The sequence below is a fragment of the Schistocerca americana genome, chromosome 8, assembly GCF_021461395.2.
Source record: "Schistocerca americana isolate TAMUIC-IGC-003095 chromosome 8, iqSchAmer2.1, whole genome shotgun sequence".
Taxonomy (NCBI): domain Eukaryota; kingdom Metazoa; phylum Arthropoda; class Insecta; order Orthoptera; family Acrididae; genus Schistocerca; species Schistocerca americana.
Genome location: NC_060126.1, coordinates 158,698,973 through 158,726,955, shown reverse-complemented (window position 1 = coordinate 158,726,955; position 27,983 = coordinate 158,698,973). Strand labels below are relative to the sequence as shown.

The 27,983-nt window shown below is 39.8% G+C and overlaps 1 protein-coding gene across 2 annotated transcripts in view; it reads right to left on the bottom strand.

Moving 5' to 3' along the window:
- LOC124545218 (fatty acid synthase-like) overlaps positions 1-27,983 on the bottom strand; it is a 435,708-nt gene that overhangs the window by 82,128 nt on the left and 325,597 nt on the right. For both annotated transcript variants that reach the window (XM_047124086.1, XM_047124089.1), the window contains exons 29-30: positions 22,439-22,584; positions 15,367-15,614 (exon numbers count right to left, since the gene is read on the bottom strand). In XM_047124086.1, coding sequence (XP_046980042.1) covers positions 15,367-15,614; positions 22,439-22,584 — 394 coding nt within the window. The remainder of the gene's footprint in view (positions 1-15,366; positions 15,615-22,438; positions 22,585-27,983) is intronic.

The window sequence follows — 27,983 nt, the reverse complement described above, 5'->3', positions numbered from 1 at the left end:
TAGCCCCTTTAACAGTAATACAATTCATCCAGTGGTATTCCAGTGAAATTATTTCATCTATGTAGCATTCCTGTGAATGTGCTGCAAAATACTCATTGACAGCTGTAATCACATCTTGGCTGAAACAAAAACACTGACCAGCAAGGAAGATCGAGTTTTGGATAAATATGAAAGCCTGAGGGGACCTAATCTGGAGAAAGGGCATATGTTCCACCACTTCATAGTGTAGATCCTTCAATGTCACCATCTCCAAGACACATTTGCGGGCAGTTACAGTATCCTGATGAATGGTTTTTCCCCCCAAACTATGTCCTTTCTGGAATTTTTGCATCCATATCTGTTATATGGTTAGAATAATGTTTCTTAATCATTGTTTTATCTTTTTGAGATAGAAAAGTAACAGAATTACTTTTGCATCCCATAAAACCAGTGCCAGACCTTTCCTGCTCTTTCAGTTGTAGTTTTGATTGTGGTGTGTAGTGGTGAACCTATGAATAATCTGTTGTGATATACTGATGCAGAAAACCACTTACACTTTTATGAACTTGAGTCAAAAGCTATTTGGAAATTGTCATATTCTCTGATCCACTGTGAGAGTATGTGGCACCCATCTTGCACAAAGGTTTTTGATGCAAAATGTAGCTTACACATTCTTTTGAACCCCTCACAGTCTTCGTAATTTCACTCAACTTCTATGCTGATAATGCAATATCATACCACACACTTTCTCAAAAATCCCTAAATTTGGCTGCATATTTCTTCACAGTGGAAACTGAAGGAAAAGAGTAACTATACACATTTATGGAACTTAACAGAATTCTAGTAGGCATCAAATTTCTTTTTAGAAAAAGACTTTATCACTCATGATAGTCTATTTTTTTTCCATTTCCAAGAACTCACCCTGTGTGTCATTCAGACAGATGGTTACAGCTCCAACTACTGATTAGTATGACTTGTAATTTCACATGGAGCCTGTTCAAAGTTGTACCACCCTCTGGGGTTGGGGAGGGGAGCAAGTGGGTGAATGGTGGTGTGGGGGGAAGGAATCCACCTGGTGTTAGCATTTTGTATGCTCAGATTGAGCAGTGCTCTTTTCAAAGGATGCAGATCAACATTTGACTTGAGCAAATTTAAGGAAACTTTGGAAAGCTTAAATGTGGATGTAAAAATTTTAACAGTCTTAGTCTCAATAAGAAATAGAATTACAATTTACTGATCACTGGTTTTGGTTCAGTAATGACCATCTTCAGATCTATGACAGTAAACAGAAAATTACCCTTCACTTAATGTGAACACTTAATCTATGGTAATGTGTATATTAAAGATTATGATGTATTCACATAGACTGAAAGACAATTTTCCATTTACTTTAATACATCTGAAGATGATTGTTAATCACCTGAAATTTTAATTTTATTTTTTATTATTAGTTAACAAGTAATCCAGATTGCAGTATCTCCTACACCTGACAGTGTCAGACCTTACAAATAGATCTGGATGGTTGGATAGGGATGCAAACTGTTGCTCTTCCAAAAACCCAAGGACAATATCTGGTACTATGGTCATAAGCCATGGCAAGTTACTCTGCATCATGAAACTCATCTAAAGTACTCATTGTCCTAACAACACATTTTATGTTTTTAAATTTTGCTACTCTTTTTCTGAGCAATAATAAATGGAAATAATGTGAATCAGTCTAGCAATTGGCACAGACATTCTATAGTTAAACCCAACTGATGACACATCAAACAAAATTCTTAGGAAAGACACAATGAATACTGCTGTATATTTTTTTATAGATTAGCCAAACAAAAGCGCTGGCAGGTCGATAGACACACAAACAAACACATACATACACACAAAATTCAAGCTTTCGCAACAAATGGTTGCTTCATCAGGAAAGAGGGAAGGAGATGGAGACACGAAAGGATGTGGGTTTTAAGGGAGAGGGTAAGGAGTCATTCCAATCCCGGGAGCGGAAAGACTTACCTTAGGGGGAAAAAAGGACAGGTATACACTCGCACACACACACACATATCCATCCGCACATACACAGACACAAGCAGACATTTGTAAAGGCAAAGAGTTTGGGCAGAGATGTCAGTCAAGGCAGAAGTAAAGAGGCAAAGATGTTGTTGAAAGACAGGTGAGGTATGAGCGGCGGCAACTTGAAATTAGCGGAGGTTGAGGCCTGGCGGATAACGAGAAGAGAGGATATACTGAAGAGCAAGTTCCCATCTCTGGAGTTCTGACTGGTTGGTGTTAGTGGGAAGTATCCAGATAACCCGGACGGTGTAACACTGTGCCAAGATGTGCTGGCCGTGCACCAAGGCATGTTTAGCCACAGGGTGATCCTCATTACCAACAAACACTGTCTGCCTGTGTCCATTCATGCGAATGGACAGTTTGTTGCTGGTCATTCCCACATAGAATGCGTCACAGTGTAGGCAGGTCAGTTGGTAGATCACGTGGGTGCTTTCACACGTGGCTCTGCCTTTGATCGTGTACACCTTCCGGGTTACAGGACTGGAGTAGGTGGTGGTGGGTGGGTGCATGGGACAGGTTTTACACCGGGGGCAGTTACAAGGGTAGGAGCCAGAGGGTAGGGAAGGTGATTTGGGGATTCCATAGGGATGAACTAAGAGGTTACGAAGGTTAGATGGATGGTGGAAAGACACTCTTGGTGGAGTGGGGAGGATTTAATGAAGGATGGATCTCATTTCAGGGCAGGATTTGAGGAAGTCGTATCCCTGCTGGAGAGCCACATTCAGAGTCTGATCCAGTCCCGGAAAGTATCCTGTCACAAGTGGGGCACTTTTGGGGTTCTTCTGTGGGAGGTTCTGGGTTTGAAAGGATGAGGAAGTGGCTCTGGTTATTTGCTTCTGTACCAGGTCGGGAGGGTAGTTGCAGGATGCGAAAGCTGTTTTCACGTAGTTGGTGTAAAGGTTCAGGGATTCCGGACTGGAGCAGATTCGTTTGCCACGAAGACCTAGGCTGTAGGGAAGGGTCCGTTTGATGTGGAATGGGTGGCAGCTGTCATAATGGAGGTACTGTTGCTTGTTGGTGGGTTTGATGTGGACGGACGTGTGAAGCTGGCCATTGGACAGATGGAGGTCAACATCAAGGAAAGTGGCATGGGATTTAGATTAGGACCAGGTGAATCTGATGGAACCAAAGGAGTTGAGGTTGGAGAGGAAATTCTGGAGTTCTTCTTCACTGTGAGTCCAGATCATGAAGATGTCATCAATAAATCTGTACCAAACTTTGGGTTTGCAGGCCTGGGTAACCAAGAAGGCTTCCTCTAAGCGACCCATGAATAGGTTGGCGTACGAGGGGGCCATCCTGGTACCCATGGCTGTTCCTTTTAATTGTTGGTATGACTGGCCTTCAAAAGTGAAGAAGTTGTGGGTCAGGATGAAGCTGGCTAAGGTAATGAGGAAAGAGGTTTTAGGTAGGGTGGCAGGTGATCGGCGTGAAAGGAAGCGCTCCATCGCAGGGAGGCCCTGGACGTGCGGAATATTTGTGTATAGGGAAGTGGCATAATGGTTACAAGGATGGTTTCCGGGGGTAACAGACTGGGTAAGGATTCCAGGCATTCGAGAAAGTGGTTGGTGTCTTTGATGAAGGATGGGAGACAGCATGTGATGGGTTGAAGGTGTCGATCTACGTAGGCAGAGATACGTTCTGTGGGGGCTTGGTAACCAGCTACAATGGGGTGGCCGGGATGATTGGGTTTGTGAATTTTAGGAAGAAGGTAGAAGGTAGGGGTGCAGGGTGTCGGTGGGGTCAGGAGGTTGATGGAGTCAGGTGAAAGGTTTTGTAGGGGGCATAAGGTTCTGAGGATTCCTTGAAGCTCCGCCTGGACCTCAGGAATGGGATTACCTTGGCAAACTTTGTATGTGGTGTTGTGTGAAAGCTGACACAGTCCCTCAGCCACATACTCCCGACGATCAAGTACCACTGTCATGGAACCCTTGTCCGCCGGAAGAATGACGATGGAACGGTCAGCCTTCAGATCACGGATAGCTTGGGCTTCAGCAGTGGTGATGTTGGGAGTAGGATTAAAGTTTTTTTAAGAAGGATTGAGAGGCAATGCTGGAAGTGAGAAATTCCTGGAAAGTTTGGAGGGGGTGATTTTGAGGAAGAGGAGGTGGGTCCCGCTGTGACGGAGGATGGAACTGTTCCAGGCAGGGTTCAATTTGGATATATTTTTAGATATATTTTTCCCACGTGGAATGTTTCCCTCTATTATATTTTTATAGATTAGATTAGATTAGATTAATACTAGTTCCATGGATCATGGATACGATACTTTGTAATGATGTGGAACGAGTCAAATTTTCCAATACATGCCATAATTAAGTTAATTTAACAACATAATTAAGTTAATATAACAACTTTTTTATTTTTTGTTTTTCTTTAATTTTTTTATATTTTTTTTCCTTTTTTTTCTTAATTCCTCTATGGAGTAGAAGGAGTTGTCATTCAGAAATTCTTTTAATTTCTTCTTAAATACTTGTTGGTTATCTGTCAGACTTTTGATACTACTTGGTAAGTGACCAAAGACTTTAGTGGCAGTATAATTCACCCCTTTCTGTGCCAAAGTTAGATTTAATCTTGAATAGTGAAGATCATCCTTTCTCCTAGTATTGTAGTTATGCACACTGCTATTACTTTTGAATTGGGTTTGGTTGTTAATAACAAATTTCATAAGAGAGTATATATACTGAGAAGTTACTGTGAATATCCCTAGATCCTTAAATAAATGTCTGCAGGATGATCTTGGGTGGACTCCAGCTATTATTCTGATTACATGCTTTTGTGCAATAAATACTTTAATCCTCAGTGATGAATTACCCCAAAATATGATGCCATATGCAAGCAATGAGTGAAAATAGGTGTAGCAAGCAAATTTACTAAGATGTTTATCACCAAAATTTGCAATGACCCTTATTGCATAAGTTGCTGAACTCAAACGTTTCAGCAGATAATCAATGTGTTTCTTCCAATTTAATCCCTCATCAATGGACACACCTAAAAATTTTGAATGTTCTACCTTAGCTATATGCTTCTGATTAAGGTCTATATTTATTAATGGTGTCATACCATTAACTGTACGGAACTGTATGTACTGTGTCTTATCAAAATTCAGTGAGAGTCCGTTTACAAGGAACCACTTAGTAACTTTCTGAAAGACATTATTGACAATTTCATCAGTTAATTCTTGTTTGTCAGGTGTGATTACTATACTTGTATCATCAGCAAAGAGAACTAACTTTGCCTCTTCATGAATATAGAATGGCAAGTCATTAATATACACTCCTGGAAATGGAAAAAAGAACATATTGACACCGGTGTGTCAGACCCACCATACTTGCTCCAGACACTGCGAGAGGGCTGTACAAGCAATGATCACACGCACGGCACAGCGGACACACCAGGAACCGCGGTGTTGGCCGTCGAATGGCGCTAGCTGCGCAGCATTTGTGCACTGCCGCCGTCAGTGTCAGCCAGTTTGCCGTGGCATACGGAGCTCCATCGCAGTCTTTAACACTGGTAGCATGCCGCGACAGCGTGGACGTGAACCGTATGTGCAGTTGACGGACTTTGAGCGAGGGCGTATAGTGGGCATGCGGGAGGCCGGGTGGACGTACCGCCGAATTGCTCAACACGTGGGGCGTGAGGTCTCCACAGTACATCGATGTTGTCGCCAGTGGTCGGCGGAAGGTGCACGTGCCCGTCGACCTGGGACCGGACCGCAGCAACGCACGGATGCACACCAAGACCGTAGGATCCTACGCAGTGCCGTAGGGGACCGCACCGCCACTTCCCAGCAAATTAGGGACACTGTTGCTCCTGGGGTATCGGCGAGGACCATTCGCAACCGTCTCCATGAAGCTGGGCTACGGTCCCGCACACCGTTAGGCCGTCTTCCGCTCACGCCCCAACATCGTGCAGCCCGCCTCCAGTGGTGTCGCGACAGGCGTGAATGGAGGGACGAATGGAGACGTGTCGTATCCAGCGATGAGAGTCGCTTCTGCCTTGGTGCCAATGATGGTCGTATGCATGTTTGGCGCCGTGCAGGTGAGCGCCACAATCAGGACTGCATACGACCGAGGCACACAGGGCCAACACCCGGCATCATGGTGTGGGGAGTGATCTCCTACACTGGCCGTACACCACTGGTGATCGTCTAGGGGACACTGAATAGTGCACAGTACATCCAAACCGTCATCGAACCCATCGTTCTACCATTCCTAGACCGGCAAGGGAACTTGCTGTTCCAACAGGACAATGCACGTCCGCATGTATCCCGTGCCACCCAACGTGCTCTAGAAGGTGTAAGTCAACTACCCTGGCCAGCAAGATCTCCGGATCTGTCCCCCATTGAGCATGTTTGGGACTGGATGAAGCGTCGTCTCACGCGGTCTGCACGTCGAGCACGAACGCTGGTCCAACTGAGGCGCCAGGTGGAAATGGCATGGCAAGCCGTTCCACAGGACTACATCCAGCTTCTCTACGATCGTCTCCATGGGAGAATAGCAGCCTGCATTGCTGCGAAAGGTGGATATACACTGTACTAGTGCCGACATTGTGCATGCTCTGTTGCCTGTGTCTATGTGCCTGTGGTTCTGTCAGTGTGATCATGTGATGTATCTGACCCCAGGAATGTGTCAATAAAGTTTCCCCTTCCTGGGACAATGAATTCACGGTGTTCTTATTTCAATTTCCAGGAGTGTATATTAAGAACAACAAAGGACCCAAGACCGACCCTTATGGAACCCCATTCTTGATAGTTCCCCAGTTTGAGGAATGTGCTGATCTTTGTATATTATGAGAACTGCTTATTTCAACTTTCTGCACTCTTCCAGTTAGGTACGAATTAAACCATTTGTGCACTGCCCCACTCATGCCACAATACTTGAGCTTGTCTAGCAGAAAATGATATAACTACATCCCAAAGACATTGACATTTTCTTGAACTGTCTGAGTTATAACTCATGTGTTTCCTATAGCATGGCCTGACAATGGAGCCAATGTTCTACTTCAGAGCATGTCTGGAATATTCTGTTCAGCTCAAGGCAACCCACAAAGCTCAGTGATGTATTCCATTATATTTTTGACACTTTTAGACATCATCAGCTCAGTCACTGGTAATTCTGGAAAATGTATTCAATTTTTTGGATGGATACTATTCTTCTGCGAAATCCTCCATTCTTCTGCAAAATTCTCATGATATGTGATTTCAGCTTACTGAATATTATTTTACTGTATCAATGGTATTAAAGGTACTCTAGAAAGAGAAGCTAACTCAGCTGCAAGCAGAAAGTCCTTATGGCTCAGCAGCAGTCCAGGTTTCAATTTAATGTCTGCTTTGTTATTATAAGTAAACCCTGCGTATAGTATGAAAATGTTCACACATTACATACAAGAAATTTAGGGGGTATTTATTACAACATTTTTTTCACGCTGATGACATTCTTCATATTAAAGATGATAATTACAATGTTACACACACAATTATGTTAGTTGAGGTAAGAACAGTAATGATTCTGCACTGAGTCAGGAACTGACTACAACAAACAAATGGTTCACTAGTGGTATATTTCTGCCACATTCACGATTATTGTGAGGCTTTTCTGTGCCATAGTAAAAAAAAAAAAAAAAAAAAAAAAAAAAGAAATTAGATGTGAAACTGTAATTAACATAACTATGAAAAGACATAGTGATATAAGCACTGCAACTGAATTCAGGATGAAAAACAATAGCAAAACCAATAGCAATTCTGCATCTAGCAGTAGAGAACTGGGAAATGTAAAGTGAAGTCCAGCAGTTAAATAGCTATGACCGAATGCCTGTAGCTGCTGTGTTGCATTCTTCTCTGAATCCACCTCTACCTCCCACATATACACAAACATGTACACAAATAAAGAAAAAGAGAGAGAGCACACACTGATCTTTCACTTCTCTAACTCCTTTTTTTGGTTTACTGGATACAGTCTCACCATACATTAGAATAAAGACTAAAGACCAATGCATATGACTGACATTTCAACAATAAATTTCCAGTGCCTAACTTCCCATAAAACATCATCATGAGAATGACTTCCACTGAAGAACAGCAAAAGCCCAAATAAAATGTCATATGAATGCTACATGACAGAGCCAGAGATTCCTTTATATACAAAAGAGAGGAAAATGATGGAAGAATCATTAAGAAAAAATGTCACCAAGAACCAAGTGCCACAGGGGAAACACCACAATAGGGTAAGAGGGTAATGAATTATGAAATCTTAGTAATGGATGTTAATTATTTCATTTTAATTTTATTTATTTGCAATAATATAAATTGTGTACTATACAGAAGCTAAATCAAACAAGACAGCAGCTACAACAATCTTATAATGAGAAAAAAGAAGAAAAATTACATTAATTACCAACAAAAAGTAAAGCTGTCATCAATCTGAGAGTTAGTTTAAATATCACAATGCTTTCTTTACTAAGCTTGGTCCTTTCTATGCATATACTTTGCAACGCACTGTGAAGTGCATCATGTCAGAGGAAATTTAGCATGATACCACATGTTATGGTTCCTTCACATTCCAGTTGCATGGGGAATGTAGGAATAATGACTATTTAGATGCTTCTGAGCATGCTGTAATCAGTGTGATATCGTCTCCATGGCCGGTTGGGGTGTGATACGTACAAGGTTGAAGAATGTTTCTAGATATTCACTTCCCCTATTGGAGATTGTATGTTGCTGTCTTACTCTGACTTGTGGAATGACCTTTCTAGCCATTTATGGAGACATAAAAGACTTACAGTTGAATGATTACATAGAACCAAGAGTAGCTTGATATTTTTCTCATTAACAAACAATACCAGCCAATGAAAGGCATTACTGTGCATAACAACATCAATCACATAACAGTAAATTTGGAGATGAAGGGGCCTGCACAAGATAGAGTAGCATGGAGAGCAGTATGAAACCCATCTTTGGACTGAAGACCACTACAAAAGCAATGGCAAATAGCAATTGATTGGATTTGAAAATTAAATAAGATTAAAATGACAGAAATGACAACTGACAAGTCAGGAAACAGAATGAGGGCTGAAAATGGGCAGCAACAGCAAAAAATTAAAGCCCAACTTTAGAACAAGGCGCCCAACTTTAGAACAAGGCATACAAGTAACTTTAAATGAAAGGGATGTGAAAACGTGGAAATAATATTTGAATTATGGAAGTATAATGTTGTATGATGATCTATGTGAGTTTTCACACTGCTGTAATTTCCACCTAAGCAATTACAGGTTACAAAACTAAATAACAGGTAATATTTATGTTAAGGAAATTTATTCTTGACTTAACAATTTTTATTTGTATGTTACATTATTATGAGGAATAAATACTTAATACATGTCCACTTCCTTCTGCTTCATGTGGAATGCATAATCACAGTATTTTGATGCAGCTCCCGGCCACCATCACAATAAACATGACAGCCAACACACTGCCATTTTGTGTTGCTGATCTTTGATTTAATTGCCTAAATTAAATTTCAGTTGCAAAAAAAAGAAATAATGTAATAAGAAATATTATGTTGTATTATATGTCATATTTAAGCTGTTCACTTTCTTGTCAGCATTCCTCAAGAACAGATACAGATATTTATTATGTGGTGACGAGGAAGGGGGAAGAAATAAGAAAAGGAAGCACTGTATGTAAATTTAAATAATGTCATACCAAGAATATTTACCCATCAATATAAGTGCTCAGATTTAAATATACAGATATTTATTATGTGGCGAGGAGAATGGGGGAAGAAATAAGAAAAAGGAAGCACTGTATGTAAATTTAAATAATGTTGTACCAAGAATATTTACCCATCAATCTAAGTGCTCCGATTTAAAGGTTAACATTTATTTGCTGAAGAAATATATGTTGTGGCAGCACATGCCTAGTGCTTGCAGTACAGGTTTTTTATTATACCTATGACATTTCCATTAATAAGTACCATGACTGTGACCACCCTTTAAATACATGTTCAAGAGACTAATATGACATAATGTGCCATGGCTGATTCTCAACAAATGTGTTGTCTACAAATATTCAGTAAGTCTATTAATCTTAACATATTTTGTGAGCTGGTTTATCACTGTGTTTAATGTGTAAATTAGTTTTGATACACAGCAGCTTTATTAAATATTTTTATTAGACTACTTGAAAATGACTAAAGGCCTAAATTACATAGTACACTAAACTCTTGCTAATATGGCCCTCAGTAGTCCGGCCTCTCAGTAATCTGACACACTTGCAGCTTCTAGTCATTCAACCTGAAATGACACCTACAATAATGAAATTTCGTCTGCAACAATGTTGTTAGTTAATTATGATGTTCAACATTCCTGTACACTTTGAAATTATGGCTTTCCTTAAGGATCATTATCATGGCTTCTAAAAGGAAACACGTTATGCTAGACCTCAAGCAGAAATTAGAAATTAGATATAAACTGAACTCAGGTTCTTTGCAGAAAACCACTGTTGCTTGCAACATTGTCAGACAAACAACTATTTATGACAAAACTTCAGCAGAAAAGAGATAATCATAAGTTCACAGGAAAGTTATGATGAAACTTATGAAGAAAACGACATAGAAGGAGGAACATGAGGATATATCAAACTGCTGATGCTGAAGCTAGAGATGTCTTCCTGGAATATATTATGTAACAATCAGAAACATGGCAGGACCTATGTAATGCTTGTAGAGCTGTTGTGTGATAATGGGTACTACCATTGTGTATCGTCATTTTTGGGACATGTTTCATACTGAATGTTGAGTGATACGAATATGCGTGTACACACTCAAGGACTAAAAATGAATGCATCTTTTGATTTGATAAAGTACAATCCCTATGTGTTTATACTAAATTTTAGACAATCTCAACAATCTGACACTTCCGCTAATCTGGCACGCATATGTGCAAGGATTGGCTGGTTTAGCAAGAGTCTAGTGTAATACAACAAACACATTAAAACTGACAGTTGCAGGTGGGATGCAATCACTTATATTAAACTTCTAATTAGTACTAATCCTTAACAAACATTACTAGTTTTTTGGAATGTCAACATGTGCTCATATCCCACCTGAGAAAAATTCAGACTGCTCTTATCTAAGTCATAGGTTTATCTTGATAAATTATGGCTAAGAATGTCTCACACTGACAGTTAATTTTGGTGTGTACCATCTTATCTTCAGACTGTTATCTTAGATGCACAGATTAGTCTCATAGACAGTTTCTTTCATTCAGTACAGTTGAAGGGTGACATGATCTGCATTTTTTAGCTCTCTAGCTTATCCACTGAACATTAACTTTCTCCCCAGTCCTGTCATGGTTTTATTCTACCACATCAGGGCCAGGTCACCTGCGAAAACAGTCATGTCATTTACCAGCTCTGCTTATATGACTACCAACCAGCTGTCCATCAGGATGAATGACCACCACCAAACTGAGGTCAAGAGCAAAGTAGGCCACCCTGTGGCACAACATGCAGCTGAATGTAACACATTTGATTTCAATGGCTGCTTCACGACCAGAGCCATCTGGATACTTCCCTCCACCCCAAGCTTTTCTGAGTTGCGCATAAGGGAGTTATCCTGACAACACATTCTTTGGTCCCATAATTATCCCAGCCTCAACCCACAGTAGCATACTGTTCCCACATCCTCCACCCAACAGTTTCCCCCCCTCTGTCCTATCATCTCCTCCCCATTCTCATCTCCCATCCTGTTCATTTGTTGCTCTCTGTCAATGTGTCTACCTGTCTTCCAAGATCCTCTCCTTTTTTGCTCCCTTTTCTCCATCTCCCTGCCCCACTCCCTTCTGACACTGTGTCTGTTGGCATTCTAGACCCTGCTTACTCTATCAGACAGCATATGTCTCTCCCCCCACCCGTATTCTGCTATCAACCAAGGAAAATAGAAGAAAAGAAATTTCATGAACAGCAAATAGGGATAAAGCTAAGGGCGGTATCAACGTACTTCACCAAAATATCAGGGGATTAAAAAATAAAGTAGTTGAGCTGATGATATGTTTAGATGATCTCAAAAATAAGAATGAGATTGATATACATTGTCTGTCTGAGCACCACGTAACTGTAGGAATGGAAAATGTCAGTATAAGTGAGTATAATTTAGCATCTTACACTTGCAGATCTAGTATGGATAAAGGAGGAGTTGCCATTTTCATAAAAAAAGGTATAAATACAGAACTGTTGAAGTAAGCAAATTTTGTGTTGACCAGCACTTTGAGGTTTGTGCATGTGAACTTCAGCTAGATAATGTTGTGTTGATATTAGCAACAGTGTACAGGACTCCACTAGGAGATTGGGAGCTATTCATAAAAAAGTTTGACTCCCTATTATGCTGTCTGTCAGACATAAAGATGGTGATTTCAGTGTTAACTTTCTAAGGAATTCTGATAGGAAAAGTGAACTAGAAGTGTTGTTAACAACATATGACTTAGAATCAGTGATCAATTTCCCTACAAGTGTAGCTCAGGACAGTTGTACTCTAATAGATAATGTATTTGTACAGCAAGAGGATGTAGAACAAACACATACTTTCCCTGTGGTAAATGGATTATCTGACCATGATGCAGAACTGATTAACTTACAAAACCTAACAGGGCATACACTTCAGAGACCATTAAGTAAAAGTGTGAGGTGTTCAACTTGGTATCTATAGATCACTTCAGAGAAAGTTTAGGAAATGTAAAATGGGAAAATGTATATAATGAGCCAAATGCTAATGATAAATGCAGCATATCTCTTGATAGATTTATATCCCTTTTTAAGATTGCTTTCCAAAGAAAACTACTAAATGTAACACCACAAACTTTTCAAAGAAACCTTGGATTACTACAGGTATTAAAGTGTCTTCAGAAAGAAAAAGAAAACTACTAGAAGTAGTTTTACACTATAAAAATTATTGTAACATACTGAGAAACGTTGGAAGGAAATCAAGAAATTTGTATGTTAGAGAAGAAATTAACAACTCCAGCAATAAAATCAAATCAATATGGAATGTTGTAAGAAGGGAGACAGGAAAAGTAACCACTGGGGTATGTAGTATTATTGTTAAAGAAAATGAGACCATCTTAACCAACAGTACACAGGTAGCCAATGTATTTAATAATCACTTCTTAAGTGTAGGAGAAAAAATTGGTGAGAATAGTTCAAAAGAAAAAGTAAGGCAGTATGTGGAAGAGACATTTTTGAAAAAAATTTAGTCAGATTAAGTTTCATCTAACAACCTCTTGTGAAATAAGGAAAATTATTAAATCTTTGAAAAATAAATATTGTGTTGGAGCAGATGACATCTTTAACAAGTTATTAAAACAATGTGGAGGAATTACAGATGATGTTTTGAGTCACATATGTAATGCATCACTGACTCGGGGTATTTTTCCAGACAGGTAAAAATATGCCATTGTCAAGCCTCTCTACAAAAAGGGGAAACCACAGATGTCAATAATTACCAGCCAGTATACTTACTTACAGTATTTTCAAAAATCTTTGAGAAAGTAATGTACTCAAGAGTGGTTAGCCATCTCAACAGTAATGGGATACTTAGTAAATCACAGTTCAGATTTCAGAAATGCTGTTCTATTGAGGCAGCAATATACAATTTTACTGTCCACATAATAGAGTCTTTAAATAGTAAAATGTCACCAGTAGGAATATTCTGTGACTTATCCAAAGCATCTGACTGTGTGAACCATGACATTATGTTAGAGATATTACAATTCTATGGTATAAATGGAACAGCATATGAATGGTTTAAGTCAAATCTACACAACAGGAAGCAAAAAGTCTCTTTATATGCTTCAAGTGATTCAAAGGAGTTTGTCACTTCATCTAACTGGGGTGTAATTACATTAGGTGTTCCACAATGTTCGATCATGGGTCCCCTCCCGTTCTCGATATATGTGAATGACCTCCCTTCTTATGTGAAACAAGATGCTGAACTGACACTGTTTGCTGATGATATAAGCATAATTATTAATCCACTAAAAGAAAGTCCTATAGAAAAAGATACAAATAAGGTCTTTGGATAAGTTATTAATTGGTTTTCTGCGAATAGGCTTGTTCTGAACTTTGAACAAACACAGTACATCCAATTTTCTGCTGCAAAAAGTATAACTCCTTCAATAAACATAACACATCAAAAGAAGACAGTAGCCAGGGTAGAGCATACTATGTTTTTGGGTGTACAATTAGATGAGAATCTTAATTGGAAAAGTCATATTTTGGATCTCCTAAAGTGACAAGGTTCAACAACTTTTGCAATCAGAATAGTTGCCAATTTTGAGGATGTGGAAATTAATAAGCTAACATAATTTGCATACTTCCACTCTCTGATGTCATATGGAATAATATTCTGGGGCAAATCAACACTTAGGCAAAAGGTATTCACTCTTCAAAAGGAAGTAGTTAGAATAATGTGTGGGGTTCATAGTCACACATCTTGTAGGCATCTGTTTAAAAGGTTAGGAATTCTTACAACTGCTTCACAGTACATTTCTCCATAATGAAATTTTTTCTCAACAACATGGACCTGTTTAAAATCAACAGCGACATTCATGATTACAATACCAGAAAAAAGAAAGACCTACACTGTCGTTTACTTAACCTATCTTTGGCACAGAAAGGGCTAAAATATGTTGCTATAAAACTTTTTGATAAATTATCAGATGAAATAAAATGTCTGACAGACAACAGTAATAGTTTCAAAAACAATCATACCGCCTTGACAACTCCTTCTATACCATAGATGAATTCTTGAATATGAGTAAATAAATCTGGAGATATAATATATGGATTTTGTGACATTTAAGGGAATGGTCTGTATGCATTTGTTGTGCATTTGACGCGTTCCACATCATAACGGTTTTACCGTGCTATTGATCAATGGAACACATAACTAACTAACTAACTAACTATCTTTTCCCCTTCCCTGCCCCCTGTGGATTGCTGCTTGCATCCCTTGTGAAAGTTGCATTCCAGCCTGAGATGCTGGAGTTGGCAGTCATGTGTGCGTGAGGTGTGCTTGCTTGTGTGTATGAATGGCATGCTCTCTCTTTTACTCAAGAAGGCTGTGACCGAAAGCTTTATGCAAGTGTCTTTTAATTCTGTCTGTCTGCAGCTTAATGTGTCTTCTTTACAGTAAGTAGCAATCCATCTTTTCCTACATTGTTAATATTCTTACCTGGAGTTTCCATTGCTTAAAGTTGGATGTTGGTATTATTTAATTATTTTACAATTACCAAAAATGTTCATTATAATGAAATTTCATTTTGACTTACCACTGCCAGGTTGAAAATGCCTCCAACTGGACCTAATTTGTTTGATTCCGTCAAAAGTTTGTAACATCCTTTTTGTGTTGTAACATCTTCTGTGGATACAATTACCTTGACACCATAACTCAGCCATAATCTGAGTCTTGACTCTTGGTATCCATTGCTGATGCCTTTCCTTGATGTGAGTACAAGCTTTTTGGCTCTCCTCAGGATTAGCCAATCAGCTAACTCCAATCCAAAACCACCAAGACCTCCTAAGAGAAGAAGAAGACATAACAAAGTGTATATAAGCATGAACTTTTCATTTGGGGGAAGGGGGAAGCAAGGAAGACTGGGGTTTAACTTCCAATCAACAATGAGGTCATTAGAGGTAGAGACAGAAACTTTGTTTTGTACCTGTAGCATAAATACACTGATTTCTAATCTACACATATTGTGAAAAACAAACTGAGGGCACATGGTCTGGCCAGTACTTATCTTAGATCAGTATAGCCCACAGTCACACAAAACCAGTGAAAATAAACAAAACCTAGTTTTTGGAGAGTTTTTCCATCATCAGGGAGAAGAAAAAAGGGAGGGAAACATCGGTTATGTGTGACTATTGTGGGTGTACTGAGCTGAGCTAAATACAAGCCGGCCACCTATCTCTTTGTATACTTTTCATATTTCTGTATGAGATTTTTCCTGTTAATCACTATATAAAAAGCACTCTGCCTTCAGGCCACAAGTGGCCTACTAGGACCATCTGACCGCCGTGTCATCCTCAGGGGAGGATGCAGATAGGAGGTGTGTGGGGTCAGCACACCGCTCTCCCAGTCATTATGATGGTATTCTTGACCAAAGCCGCTACTATTCTGTCAAGTAGCTCCTCAATTGGCATCACGAGGCTTAGTGCACCCCGAAAAATGGCAACAGCGCATGGGGGCCTGGATGGTCACCCATCCGAGTGCCGACCACGCCAGACAGCACTTAACTTCAGTGATCTCAGAGGAACTGGTGTATCCACTGTGGCAAGGCCATAATCAATATATACATATAATAAATTAAAGTCCTGTGCTATGCTTTCTGGCTGTATGTGAGGGCTAATCCCAATAACTACTGCAGGGATTTATATGGTGTTTCATGAGGAAGGTCCATGTGTATAATTTATTATCACTAAATAATGGTGAATATATAATATATGTATTATTATTTAGTACATATTTAATTGACTTTTGAAGTGACATCACATGGCAATGATAGGAGCTACAAACTAGTCACATACAGAGGAGGGAAAAGCAGTAAAAAGCCACCGCAACTCAAGAGAGCTGCGAAGCCTTATCAGATCTGTGTCGCACCTGGTGGCGTAGCAGTAAATTACATGCTTCGAAAATGAAAGGTCTGGGGATCAAATCCCAGTCAGACCATGGACTTTTTAACATGCCTTTTAACCTAGCATTAGCCATCAATGACTTGTATGTTTGCCAGATATGACACATGGTTTGGATGCCACACTAAACTGTAGATCCTCTCTCTTCAGTTGGACAACTGGGATAGGTTAGGAGAACACAAGTCACTGTGGACATCCATGTGAAATATTTGCACCAGGTCAATAAGCCACATTAAATTACTATCAGTGGAATCTACACATCCATATAAATTATTTTCATCTACACATATTATAAATTACATACTGTCAGTATATGAGGATATGAGGACTTATCTCAGGAAATACTGTAGGGAATTGAATACAGTTTTCAGTAAAAGATAGTCTGATTCTCAAGGAAGGTTTGTGTCTATATTTTATTACTGCTATACCAGACAAGTCAGCTGGTTGTAGACATTTAGTGGTACCCGGGCAAAGCTGGGACAGGTTGCTAGCAACAACTAGAAAGCGCCCTTGTTCTTTCACGTTTCTATCAGGCAGTGCAGTTCTTATCACTTTTTCGACTTAATTTTCTTATTAATTGATTCTATTTGATAATCTTGCATGATGGATTCAATGTGGCCTCAAGAATTAGTTGCAGAATAACTGCTATGCTGAAAATTTCTTCACAAAATTATTAGCTTTGAATGGTGAGCAGCTAATTGCATATGGGAATGTTCTTTAATATCATTATCAGCAAAAAGGGAAAATAAATAAAACACATCTTCCTTGTCTAAAAATTCTTTGTAATCTTAAAATATTCAATGAATTTTTTACATTTCATTTTATTGTTGTTCTTTATATTTCTCACCACCCTTGAATGGCTGAATTACTTGGACAGATGTGTCTGCAGGCAAGAAAAAAAATCTTGAATTTTTCCCAGGTTTCCCAGTTAAAAACATGTTTTTTTCCCCATAAGAAAATATGCTATACCCCAAGCGAACATACATTTTTTCTGTGTTAAGTGACAACATACTTTCCATTGGAACTGTGAAACATATGAGTGATTTGAATGGTAAAGGTTTTATACACTGGCGTAGAACTTCCTGGCACTTTAGGAAATGAAACCCAGCAAGAAATTATGTGTTTCAGAAGGATATTTGATGCACAGCCACATGTACACTGCATATTTTCACTTTGTGAAAGTTTAAATATGAATTCCACTAAATACAGCATGGCAGCTTTTGAAGCATTGATATTGTGATTGAATTGCGCAATGAGCTTTTGTAAGCCAATCATAGCTCATGTCACGTGATTTCTCCAGCCACTGACAGCAGATATTCAGAGGACATGTGACGTAGTCGGCCCATAGCGACATCACTGTTAAGCAGCATGAACACACAAATAGGAAAAGCTAATGGTTTAAATTTATATACATACAGCATAATTACAAGAAAAGCTAAGGCTGTCTGTCAAATGTCCCATGATTTAAGAAGTTCATTGCACATTCTCATATGTAGCATAATTCATCTTGCATGAAAGGAAATTTACCGTGAAAGCAACACTTCTTGAACCACCATTTCCAATATTCTCCTGCGATCTGTTAGAAATGTACACAGTTGTGACATCACACTTAAGGAAAGCAGTTTGTTGTTATGGAGTATTGCACAGTTTTCATCTTAAAGCCTTTGACACATTTTGCTGTCAACAGACACTTGTGTGCACTGTGTTTTGCTGCTGTAAATGGCATATGTTCTTTGCAACCAACGTTTTATTCCAGTATTATTCTCTGGTTATGTTTTATTGCTGCAGTATTATTCTGCAGTAAAGTGCTAATTAGATTATCAGTTCTTACCATTCAAATTTATAAAAAATTTAACAGCAAACAGAAAAAATGAGAAAGCTCCAGAATTTTAAAGAATTCCCAGCTGTCCTTGGGTGTATAACACTGTTGTAAATTAATGATTAGTTACTAAAAGTTCTTTCAGAATGATGCAAAATATGAGAGTACAATGCTCACAAGTAATTATTTTTGTTACTTCTTTTATTTCATAATTGTTGTGTATTTGTGCATGTGATACTCACAATACCATTGTTTTATTTTTGATTACTTATTGTATTTAATAACAGCTTTACGTTTGTTAACATTATACCAGTGATTCCTGCTAACAATACAACATATGGTTTCACTATAAAATAACAGGACTATTGCTGTAAAACTTTTTATTTCAAAAACATACATACTTAGTTATTGTCACCCTCAATACTTCTCTAACCCTACAATGCTCCATGTGAATTTTCCATAGATGAAAAGAGTGCTGGAAGTCTTCTTGTGTAAGCTCCTTGATGGAACCTGCCATTTTTTCTTTCACTGCTTCAACAGACTGAGATCTTGTTCCTTCTAACACAGGTTTGGTCATGGGGAATGGGTAAAACTCACATGCTGTGATGTCACATGAACAGGGTGGGCAGTTTAACACTGGGATGCTTTACTTTGCTAGGAACTCCACAACAGACAATGTAGTATGAGCTAGTGCATTGTCTTGATGCAGTATGCAAGACTTGCTCTTCCACAATTCAGGTTATTTTCTATTTATTTTCTCATGGAGTTGATCAAGAACATCTAGTCAGTAATGTCGATTAATAGGTGACCCTCAGGAATCCAGTTACAATACACAGTTCCATAAATTTCAGAAAAAATCAACACTTTGAATCTTGATTTCCTCATTTGAGCTTGTTTTCACTGTTGCTGAAGTTGGGCCCTTCGAACGCATGGATTGGCGCTTAGTCTCTGGATCATTAGTGAACCAAGATTTCTCACATGTTGAAAATGATCCTAATTTCTTGAAAAGAGTTCCAAGAAATTAAGGTCATTTTCAATGCTATTCAAAGTGTCAATTCAAACATTATCATGAGCATAAATTTGTTTGAGTGTGAGAATTTTTTTACTACAGTTTTGCACCTAATTTTCTCATGCCAAATTCGTTATGCAAAATTTGCTTATACATTTTTGTCAGTTCCTACAGTTTCAGCAGTAGGCCAAATACTCAACTAATGCTCAAATCAGATCAGATTACCTGCTTTTTGATATTTTCATTCATTTTTGATGTTGAATGTCATCCTGGTCATGAGTAATCTTCAATATTTTCTTGGCCATCTTGTAAATGCTTCAACCACTCAAAAACTTGCGTAGGGGGTAAACAGTCTTTTTCATGCACTTCTTTTAGTATCAGATACATTTCAGTAGCAGTTTTTCCCAGCTTCATTGAAACTTCAAACAATTCACTGCTCTGTTATTATTTTCCCAGAAAAGGAAAATAACAGCTCTTACACGAAGTCCATACCCACAGTGATTTGTCTACTGACACCAGAGTTGACACATTTGAAAGAGAAGACACCACACTTCATAGCTATTGAACATTCATCAGCCCCATTCTTTTACAGCGTCACCTTGTACATTTATAACAAATGTTACTGGCTGCATAGGGTGTGTGCTAGTGCAGAGGGTGGAAAGATGTTGGAAATCAGCCTTCATGCAGACAACATTGATGTCTCGGACTTCAAAGAATTTTCAATATTAAGTTGTTTAAACCATGAACTTCATATCGTACACTGCTGGCCATTAAACTTGCAACACCAGGACAGATAGCAAATCATGAAATTTTATAACAGCTCTAACCCTGCTGGTCATCAAGTTGAATTCAGCTTGCATGACATGACATAGATTTCTCATTGTTTGATTTTTTCTGACTGCTCGTCTTCCATCCTTGCCCAGTGCTGATTTCCTTTGTTACTATTTCCTAATGCATTACTGGACTCAACCCAGTCCTTCTTTCTCTTCTCTCCTGTGTTTCTCTTGTCACCTTACAAACCACACTGCATGCTCTACTTACAAGCCACACTGTATCAACTGTCTCAGCCGTGCACAACAGACTTCTGCAGGATCATGTTGATTGTTGTTGCAGCATCTTACGTTCCACATTACTCCCCTGATATCATTAATCCTATGCCTTCAAACTGATCAATCTCCCTGCGTCACTCTCCCATATTTTCGTGTGTTATTTCCTGAACCTTTCCAGTTCCACATGATCTTGTACCTCATCCTACCAACCCCTCCTTAGCCCCTACTCCTTCTCCACTCCATCCCAGTTCTCACCTACTAATTTCACCTCATCCAGTCAAATCTACTGTGCCCCTTATTCACACTTATCCACACTCAGAGTGCAACCCATAGTAAAATATTTTTATTTACTTTATTTATTTATTTATATCTTTTCTCTGATCTCATCATGACTTCACACATTTTTTGTGGGTTTTCGCCTTTCACTTTACTCCCCCTCTCTCAGGTTTCATCTTGCATGCCCCTATTTCATCATTTTCCTGAATTTTCCCACATATTTGGGTGCATGTTAGCGAATTTTTTTGGATGTAATTCTACATTACTTATGTATTTTTTCGTGTGTTTTCCACAACCATGGATCCTTGCTCTTTCCATCTGCATCAATACAGAAAAGTATCCTTATCCCTAGCCAGATCCCAGTCTCGCATACTGTTCTTATGTTGTTGTTGACTCCTGGAATCCCCCCAAATGGTGTTACCATCAAATTACCCATCTCCCACTGCCACCCTTCCTTCCACAATGATGTTCATCTGTTCAGATTCCACCGATCCTTAGCCCTCACCAACATAGTCAGGCAAAATCATACCAATCGAGTCCAAACCTCCTTGCAATACCTTTCCAGAATTTCTTAATCTCGAACCTTGCTTCACCATCATTCCCCCAATGCCTCAACATGCAAACTAACCATACATCTGCAGAAAGAACCACAGTTCATCACCTAAAATCTGACCTTGTAATCCTACCTGTGGACAAAGGCACCAATGCTGTTGTTTTGAACCGTGGATGAAAATTTATAATAAATTAAAATGGAACAAGTTAATGTAGATCAATTTAGATACACTTAGAAGAAAGCTGTTAGGAGCACTAACACCAAAATGTTATTACTCAGTGGATGAATTCATGCAGAAAAAACTGGAAATTTGAGCTTGATACAGTGTGATACATATCCCAAGAAATATCATTACAGCATTTTTATTTATTTTAGCACTATTATTTATAAGTGTAAAAATCACTGTATCTATATTATAAATTTTTGATATATCTTCTGTCCCATCGATTGCAAATGTAGTCATGAGATGAATAAACCACAATTCCTTCTTTAATATTTTTGCATTATCTACATGTAACTTACATCAGGTACAACTATATTTCTCTTCCTTACCATTGACTTTGAGAGTGTAGAACTTCCCTTGTCCTCTCTCAATTTTCATATTCTCTCATCTGCCAATGTAGCAACTGCCATCACCATAGTCAATCACTAGGCTTGTCCACTACTACATTCCAATTTTGCAGAACAGTATTTGAGCATCTGACAATGCAGTGACTATCATCATTATAGTCAGTCACTTGGATTGTCCACTAATAAATTCAAATTTTGCAGAATAGTGTGATTTAGCTTTCAAAACTTTGGGAATTTGTTAACTTGAGCACCTTTTTTCGGTATTGTACTGATCAAATTTATTGTCACTTCCAATACAAGGGATCATGTGTCTCTACTTCAAACATACATCAACTGTTCTACATTTTCAGTTCTGGTTAACTAGGACAGTAGATCAGTATTTAAACAAAATGACTGACATTTTCAAGCTTTAAGTGATGATACTTTTACTTACCAACAATGATGTATGTGAATTCAGGCTTGCAATAAAAACGTGGTTCAGCATCTATCTCGAGAATTGCAGGACGAACCACTTTTTCTTGTTCTTCCTCTCGCACAGCCACCAACACCTTACCCATGTGCTTTGCAGCTGCCATATACCTGTACAATGACAAATTACTCTACTGTCAGTTTCTAAATGGAGTTGATGAAATTTAAAGTAAGAGACACACAAGCAGTAAATGAAGAGTTTAGATTAAGATGTGGCAAATAATAAAATGTTTGTAATGTTGTTTCTTAAGATCTGCATCATGATTTTTGACAATAGAAGGATAGGTGTTACTCTGGGTGTCTATTATAAAGATTTTACTTTTGTGTATTAAAGTAATTGGTGAAAACTTTCTGACTCTGCATATCTTATCTTTCTTGTTATTAGTTCAGCTATAAAGACACTGGAAATGAAACAGTGTATTTCCTGATGCCAGAGCATAACATTCAAATTAAACCAACACTGGTACCCCACGCACACGCACACACACACACACACACACACACACACACACACACACATGCACACTAAAATTCAATGAAGTTTTACTAACACTCTAGATGTGTAAGATATTAACAAACCAATTTCCAAGAGCCTCATGACAAAGTCCTTAAACAGTAACTGACAATTCATAAAGTTACGGTTAATTTATTACTTAAAATGGAGACATAGAAATAAAAAAGAGTAAAGTATATTTTGAAAGACGAACAGTGTTATAAAAATATAGATAATAAGACATGAAGCATTGCTACATTGAGACATTGCAACATTCTGGCTGAGACCACGATGGTAGGTGCTGCTTTTCAGTACCAACTCAGGAAAACTGATGAATTCCTTGACAGCTAAAACTCTCAGCAACTATTACCCCAGAGTGTCTCATTCTCTGCATTTTACTGAACATGTCAACATGTGAAATCCAGCATCTATGAGGGGCTTTGAAAAGTTCTCCGAATCACCGTGAGAAGTCAGTGCTAGTGCAATGAGTTGTTCACATGATATTCATTGGTATGTTGCCTGCAAACATGTGGCATGCCAGTGCTTTTGGAAGAGATCTGTGGCAGTGAGGTGGCTCTGTTGTTGTTCCCACACAGTGATTTGCGAGGATGGAAAAAATCGAGATTCGAGCAGTGACTACGTACTTCGTAAAGAAATGTACAAAAGCAAAGGACATTCATGCCGATTTCCAGAAGACACTGCTCCTTCATATTCAACTGTTATCAAGTGGACAAATGAATTTAAATTTGGTTGGGAGAGCTTAGATGATGATCCGCGCAGTGGTCAGCCAAGATGTATCACTACTCCAGAAATCATTGTGAAAGTGTGCAAAATGGTCATGGAGGATCGCCGATTGAAAGTGCGTGAAATTGCTCATGCTTGCCTGTTGTCATCTGAAAGAGTATTTCACATTTTAACTGAAGAATTGGAAATGAAAAAATTATCTGAAAGATGGATGCCATGACTCTTGGCACACACAGGTGCCATCGCCATGGTAAAATTACGCGAACTAAGGTACTAATTGTTGCCACACCCGACTTATTCACCTGATATGGCTCCATCAGACTTTCATCTCTTCCCAAAACTGAAAATTTTTCTTGGTGAACGAATATTCACTTCAAACAAAGAATTGATAGCCAGAGTTGACAACTACTTTGCAGGCCTGGAAGAAACTCATTTTCAAGATGGGATCAAGACACTGGAACATTGTTGGACCAAGTGCATTAATCTACAAGGAGACTACATTGAAAAATAAAAAAAGTTTCTGTGATGCAAGTACTTTTTTTCTATTCCGTTATGAGAACTTTTCAAACCACCCTCGTAATTACAGTTATAAAAACAGCACTACAAAGGACTGCAAGTGTTTTAAGTAATACCTTACACAGTGACATATCACCAAACATAGTTTTAAATGAAATTTCACTTCCAGAATAGTTGCACTGGAGATCAGCTTAACTATTACTTCGATAACAAAATATTAGTGGCCTGATCTGCCAGCCATACTGGGTAATTATTCCCTGCAGAGGTCTAACAGCCATCCGCGCATGGTGTGTTTGGTGAAACCGCTAGGCTCAAGGCAGCTGAAGGCACAACAGTGAGCCTTACAAATAATACACTCCTGGAAATTGAAATAAGAACACCGTGAATTCATTGTCCCAGGAAGGGGAAACTTTATTGACACATTCCTGGGGTCAGATACATCACATGATCACACTGACAGAACCACAGGCACATAGACACAGGCAACAGAGCATGCACAATGTCGGCACTAGTACAGTGTATATCCACCTTTCGCAGCAATGCAGGCTGCTATTCTCCCATGGAGACGATCATAGAGATGCTGGATGTAGTCCTGTGGAACGGCTTGCCATGCCATTTCCACCTGGCGCCTCAGTTGGACCAGCGTTCGTGCTAGACGTGCAGACCGCGTGAGACGACGCTTCATCCAGTCCCAAACATGCTCAATGGGGGACAGATCCGGAGATCTTGCTGGCCAGGGTAGTTGACTTACACCTTCTAGAGCACGTTGGGTGGCACGGGATACATGCGGACGTGCATTGTCCTGTTGGAACAGCAAGTTCCCTTGCCGGTCTAGGAATGGTAGAGCGATGGGTTCGATGACGGTTTGGATGTACCGTGCACTATTCAGTGTCCCCTCGACGATCACCAGTGGTGTACGGCCAGTGTAGGAGATCGCTCCCCATACCATGATGCCGGGTGTTGGCCCTGTGTGCCTCGGTCGTATGCAGTCCTGATTGTGGCGCTCACCTGCACGGCGCCAAACACGCATACGACCATCATTGGCACCAAGGCAGAAGCGACTCTCATCGCTGAAGACGACACGTCTCCATTCGTCCCTCCATTCACGCCTGTCGCGACGCCACTGGAGGCGGGCTGCACGATGTTGGGGCGTGAGCGGAAGACGGCCTAACGGTGTGCGGGACCGCAGCCCAGCTTCATGGAGACGGTTGCGAATGGTCCTCGCCGATACCCCAGGAGCAACAGTGTCCCTAATTTGCTGGGAAGTGGCGGTGCGGTCCCCTACGGCACTGCGTAGGATCCTATGGTCTTGGCGTGCATCCGTGCGTCGCTGCGGTCCGGTCCCAGGTCGACGGGCACGTGCACCTTCCGCCGACCACTGGCGACAACATCGATGTACTGTGGAGACCTCACGCCCCACGTGTTGAGCAATTCGGCGGTACGTCCACCCGGCCTCCCGCATGCCCACTATACGCCCTCGCTCAAAGTCCGTCAACTGCACATACGGTTCACGTCCACGCTGTCGCGGCATGCTACCAGTGTTAAAGACTGCGATGGAGCTCCGTATGCCACGGCAAACTGGCTGACACTGACGGCGGCGGTGCACAAATGCTGCGCAGCTAGCGCCATTCGACGGCCAACACCGCGGTTCCTGGTGTGTCCGCTGTGCCGTGCGTGTGATCATTGCTTGTACAGCCCTCTCGCAGTGTCCGGAGCAAGTATGGTGGGTCTGACACACCGGTGTCAATGTGTTCTTTTTTCCATTTCCAGGAGTGTATAACTGTCACATCTAAATATACATCATAGTCTGCAAGCCTAAGAACAGTGTGTGGTGGAGGGTACACCTGGCACTACAAACTGATCCGTGTTTTCAAGTTCCACTCATGCATGGTGTGTGAGAAGACTGATTGTCAATAACCCTCTACATTAGTTCTAATTTCTCAAATTTTCTCATCACCATCATTTCATGAGTTGTATGTGGAAGGAAGTAATATGTTGTCTGACTCTTCCCAGAAAGTGCTCATTCAAAATTTCAATAGCAAATCTCTCTGTGATGTACAACACCTCTCTCGTAGCATCTGCAACTGGATTTTTTTGAGCAAACCTGTCACGCTCCTGCACTGCTCATTGTTGGATCTTCTCTATCTTTTGGATCAGTTCTATTTGGCAAGGATTCCAATGAGTTACATTACCTTGAGATTTTTCCTATGAATCTCAGTCTGGGAGCTGCTTTTCCTACCATGTTTTATATGGTCACTCTACTTAATGTTACTCTGGGTAATTACTCCTACATATTTTATGGTAGATGTTTCCAGCAATTTGTCATCAATAGTGTAATTGTATAGTAATGAATTTCTTTTCGTCTGTATGTGCTGTATGTTACATTTATTTACATTCAGGGTGAACTACCAGGACCTGCAACATTTATCAACCCTTTGCAGGTCATTCTGCAAATCAGTATCGTTTTCTGACACTGCTGCTCTCTTATACACAACAGCATTATCTGTGAACAATCTTAAAGAACTTCCAACACTTTGTACTAGATCATTTATATACATTATAAACAGTAATGGGCACATCACACTTCCTTGAGATACCCTGTAAATTACATTTCCATGTGCCGATTATGTTCCATTATGTATGTGTTGAGTTTTATCTGCAAGGAAGACTTGGTAAGCTCACATATTTTTCATTAAGTGGCAGTGATCAACTTGAGCACCATTCTTTACAGTGCTGTGCATCTCATGGATGGACAGAGTGAGCTTAGTTATGAAAGATTTCTGTTTGGAGACTCTCTGAGAATAGTGTGACTGGTGTAACTTTTATTTTAGCAGGCAATTAATCTCTGATCCCAAACCGGGGCGGGGGAGGTAGATTCTCTAACTAACTATCCTAATAGGTGCTTTCTGCGTGCAGTGCACAGCTGCAGCTCACCTACAAATGGGAACCCTATAATTTTACACCCTGTATCGGAGATTGAGAAATTTACTCAGATACTATCACAGAGTCGTACAGAGCCTCTGGTTTAGACTTGCACTCTGCTCCAAACCAGAGGACTGTGATCAACCCTGAGTGTGATGTTATACATAGTCAGCTTAGCATGCAACCTGTATGCTATGCTCATTGCCTTTGCCTAATTCACCATTCACCAAAAGGCGTCATTCATGCCAACATATGTCACTATTCACAGCTGGTTGCACCCAGTGTGCCCAATAGACACTGTAAATCCTACTCTGCATCACAGGTGAGACCTGTGGCAAAGATAGCAAGTGCACAATGACATTCTCTCCTGCCCTACATGCTATTCCCTGAGGGGCTCCACTACCTGCCTGATGTTGGAGCTCCCAATGACTGGTATATCTGCCCTCTGCAATTCTAAGGACTGGGCAGGAAAATAGGCCAATGGCGCAACTGGAGAGGCATCCCATGCTGGTTGACTCAGAAGTATTATCAGCACTGGGTAGCACCTAGTACCACTTCCTAAGGTGTAAGGAGCCACTGTGCAGCCTTTTTCCTCTTTCACCTTTTGTAGAATGAACAGAAAACCCAATACTATCTGCCACTCAGGTGAGGATGAATCAGTCAAATGTTGTGTATCAGAAGACAAAAGAGAACATTATCTGACTGTGGTGCTACTGAGTGCACACAAAATATAATAAGCAGAATAAACAAACACTAAAATCTGCTCTGCAGAGTTCTCACTATAGCCTGAGACTGCAAGATCTGCAAACTCTTAAACCAGAAATAAATTTTTCTA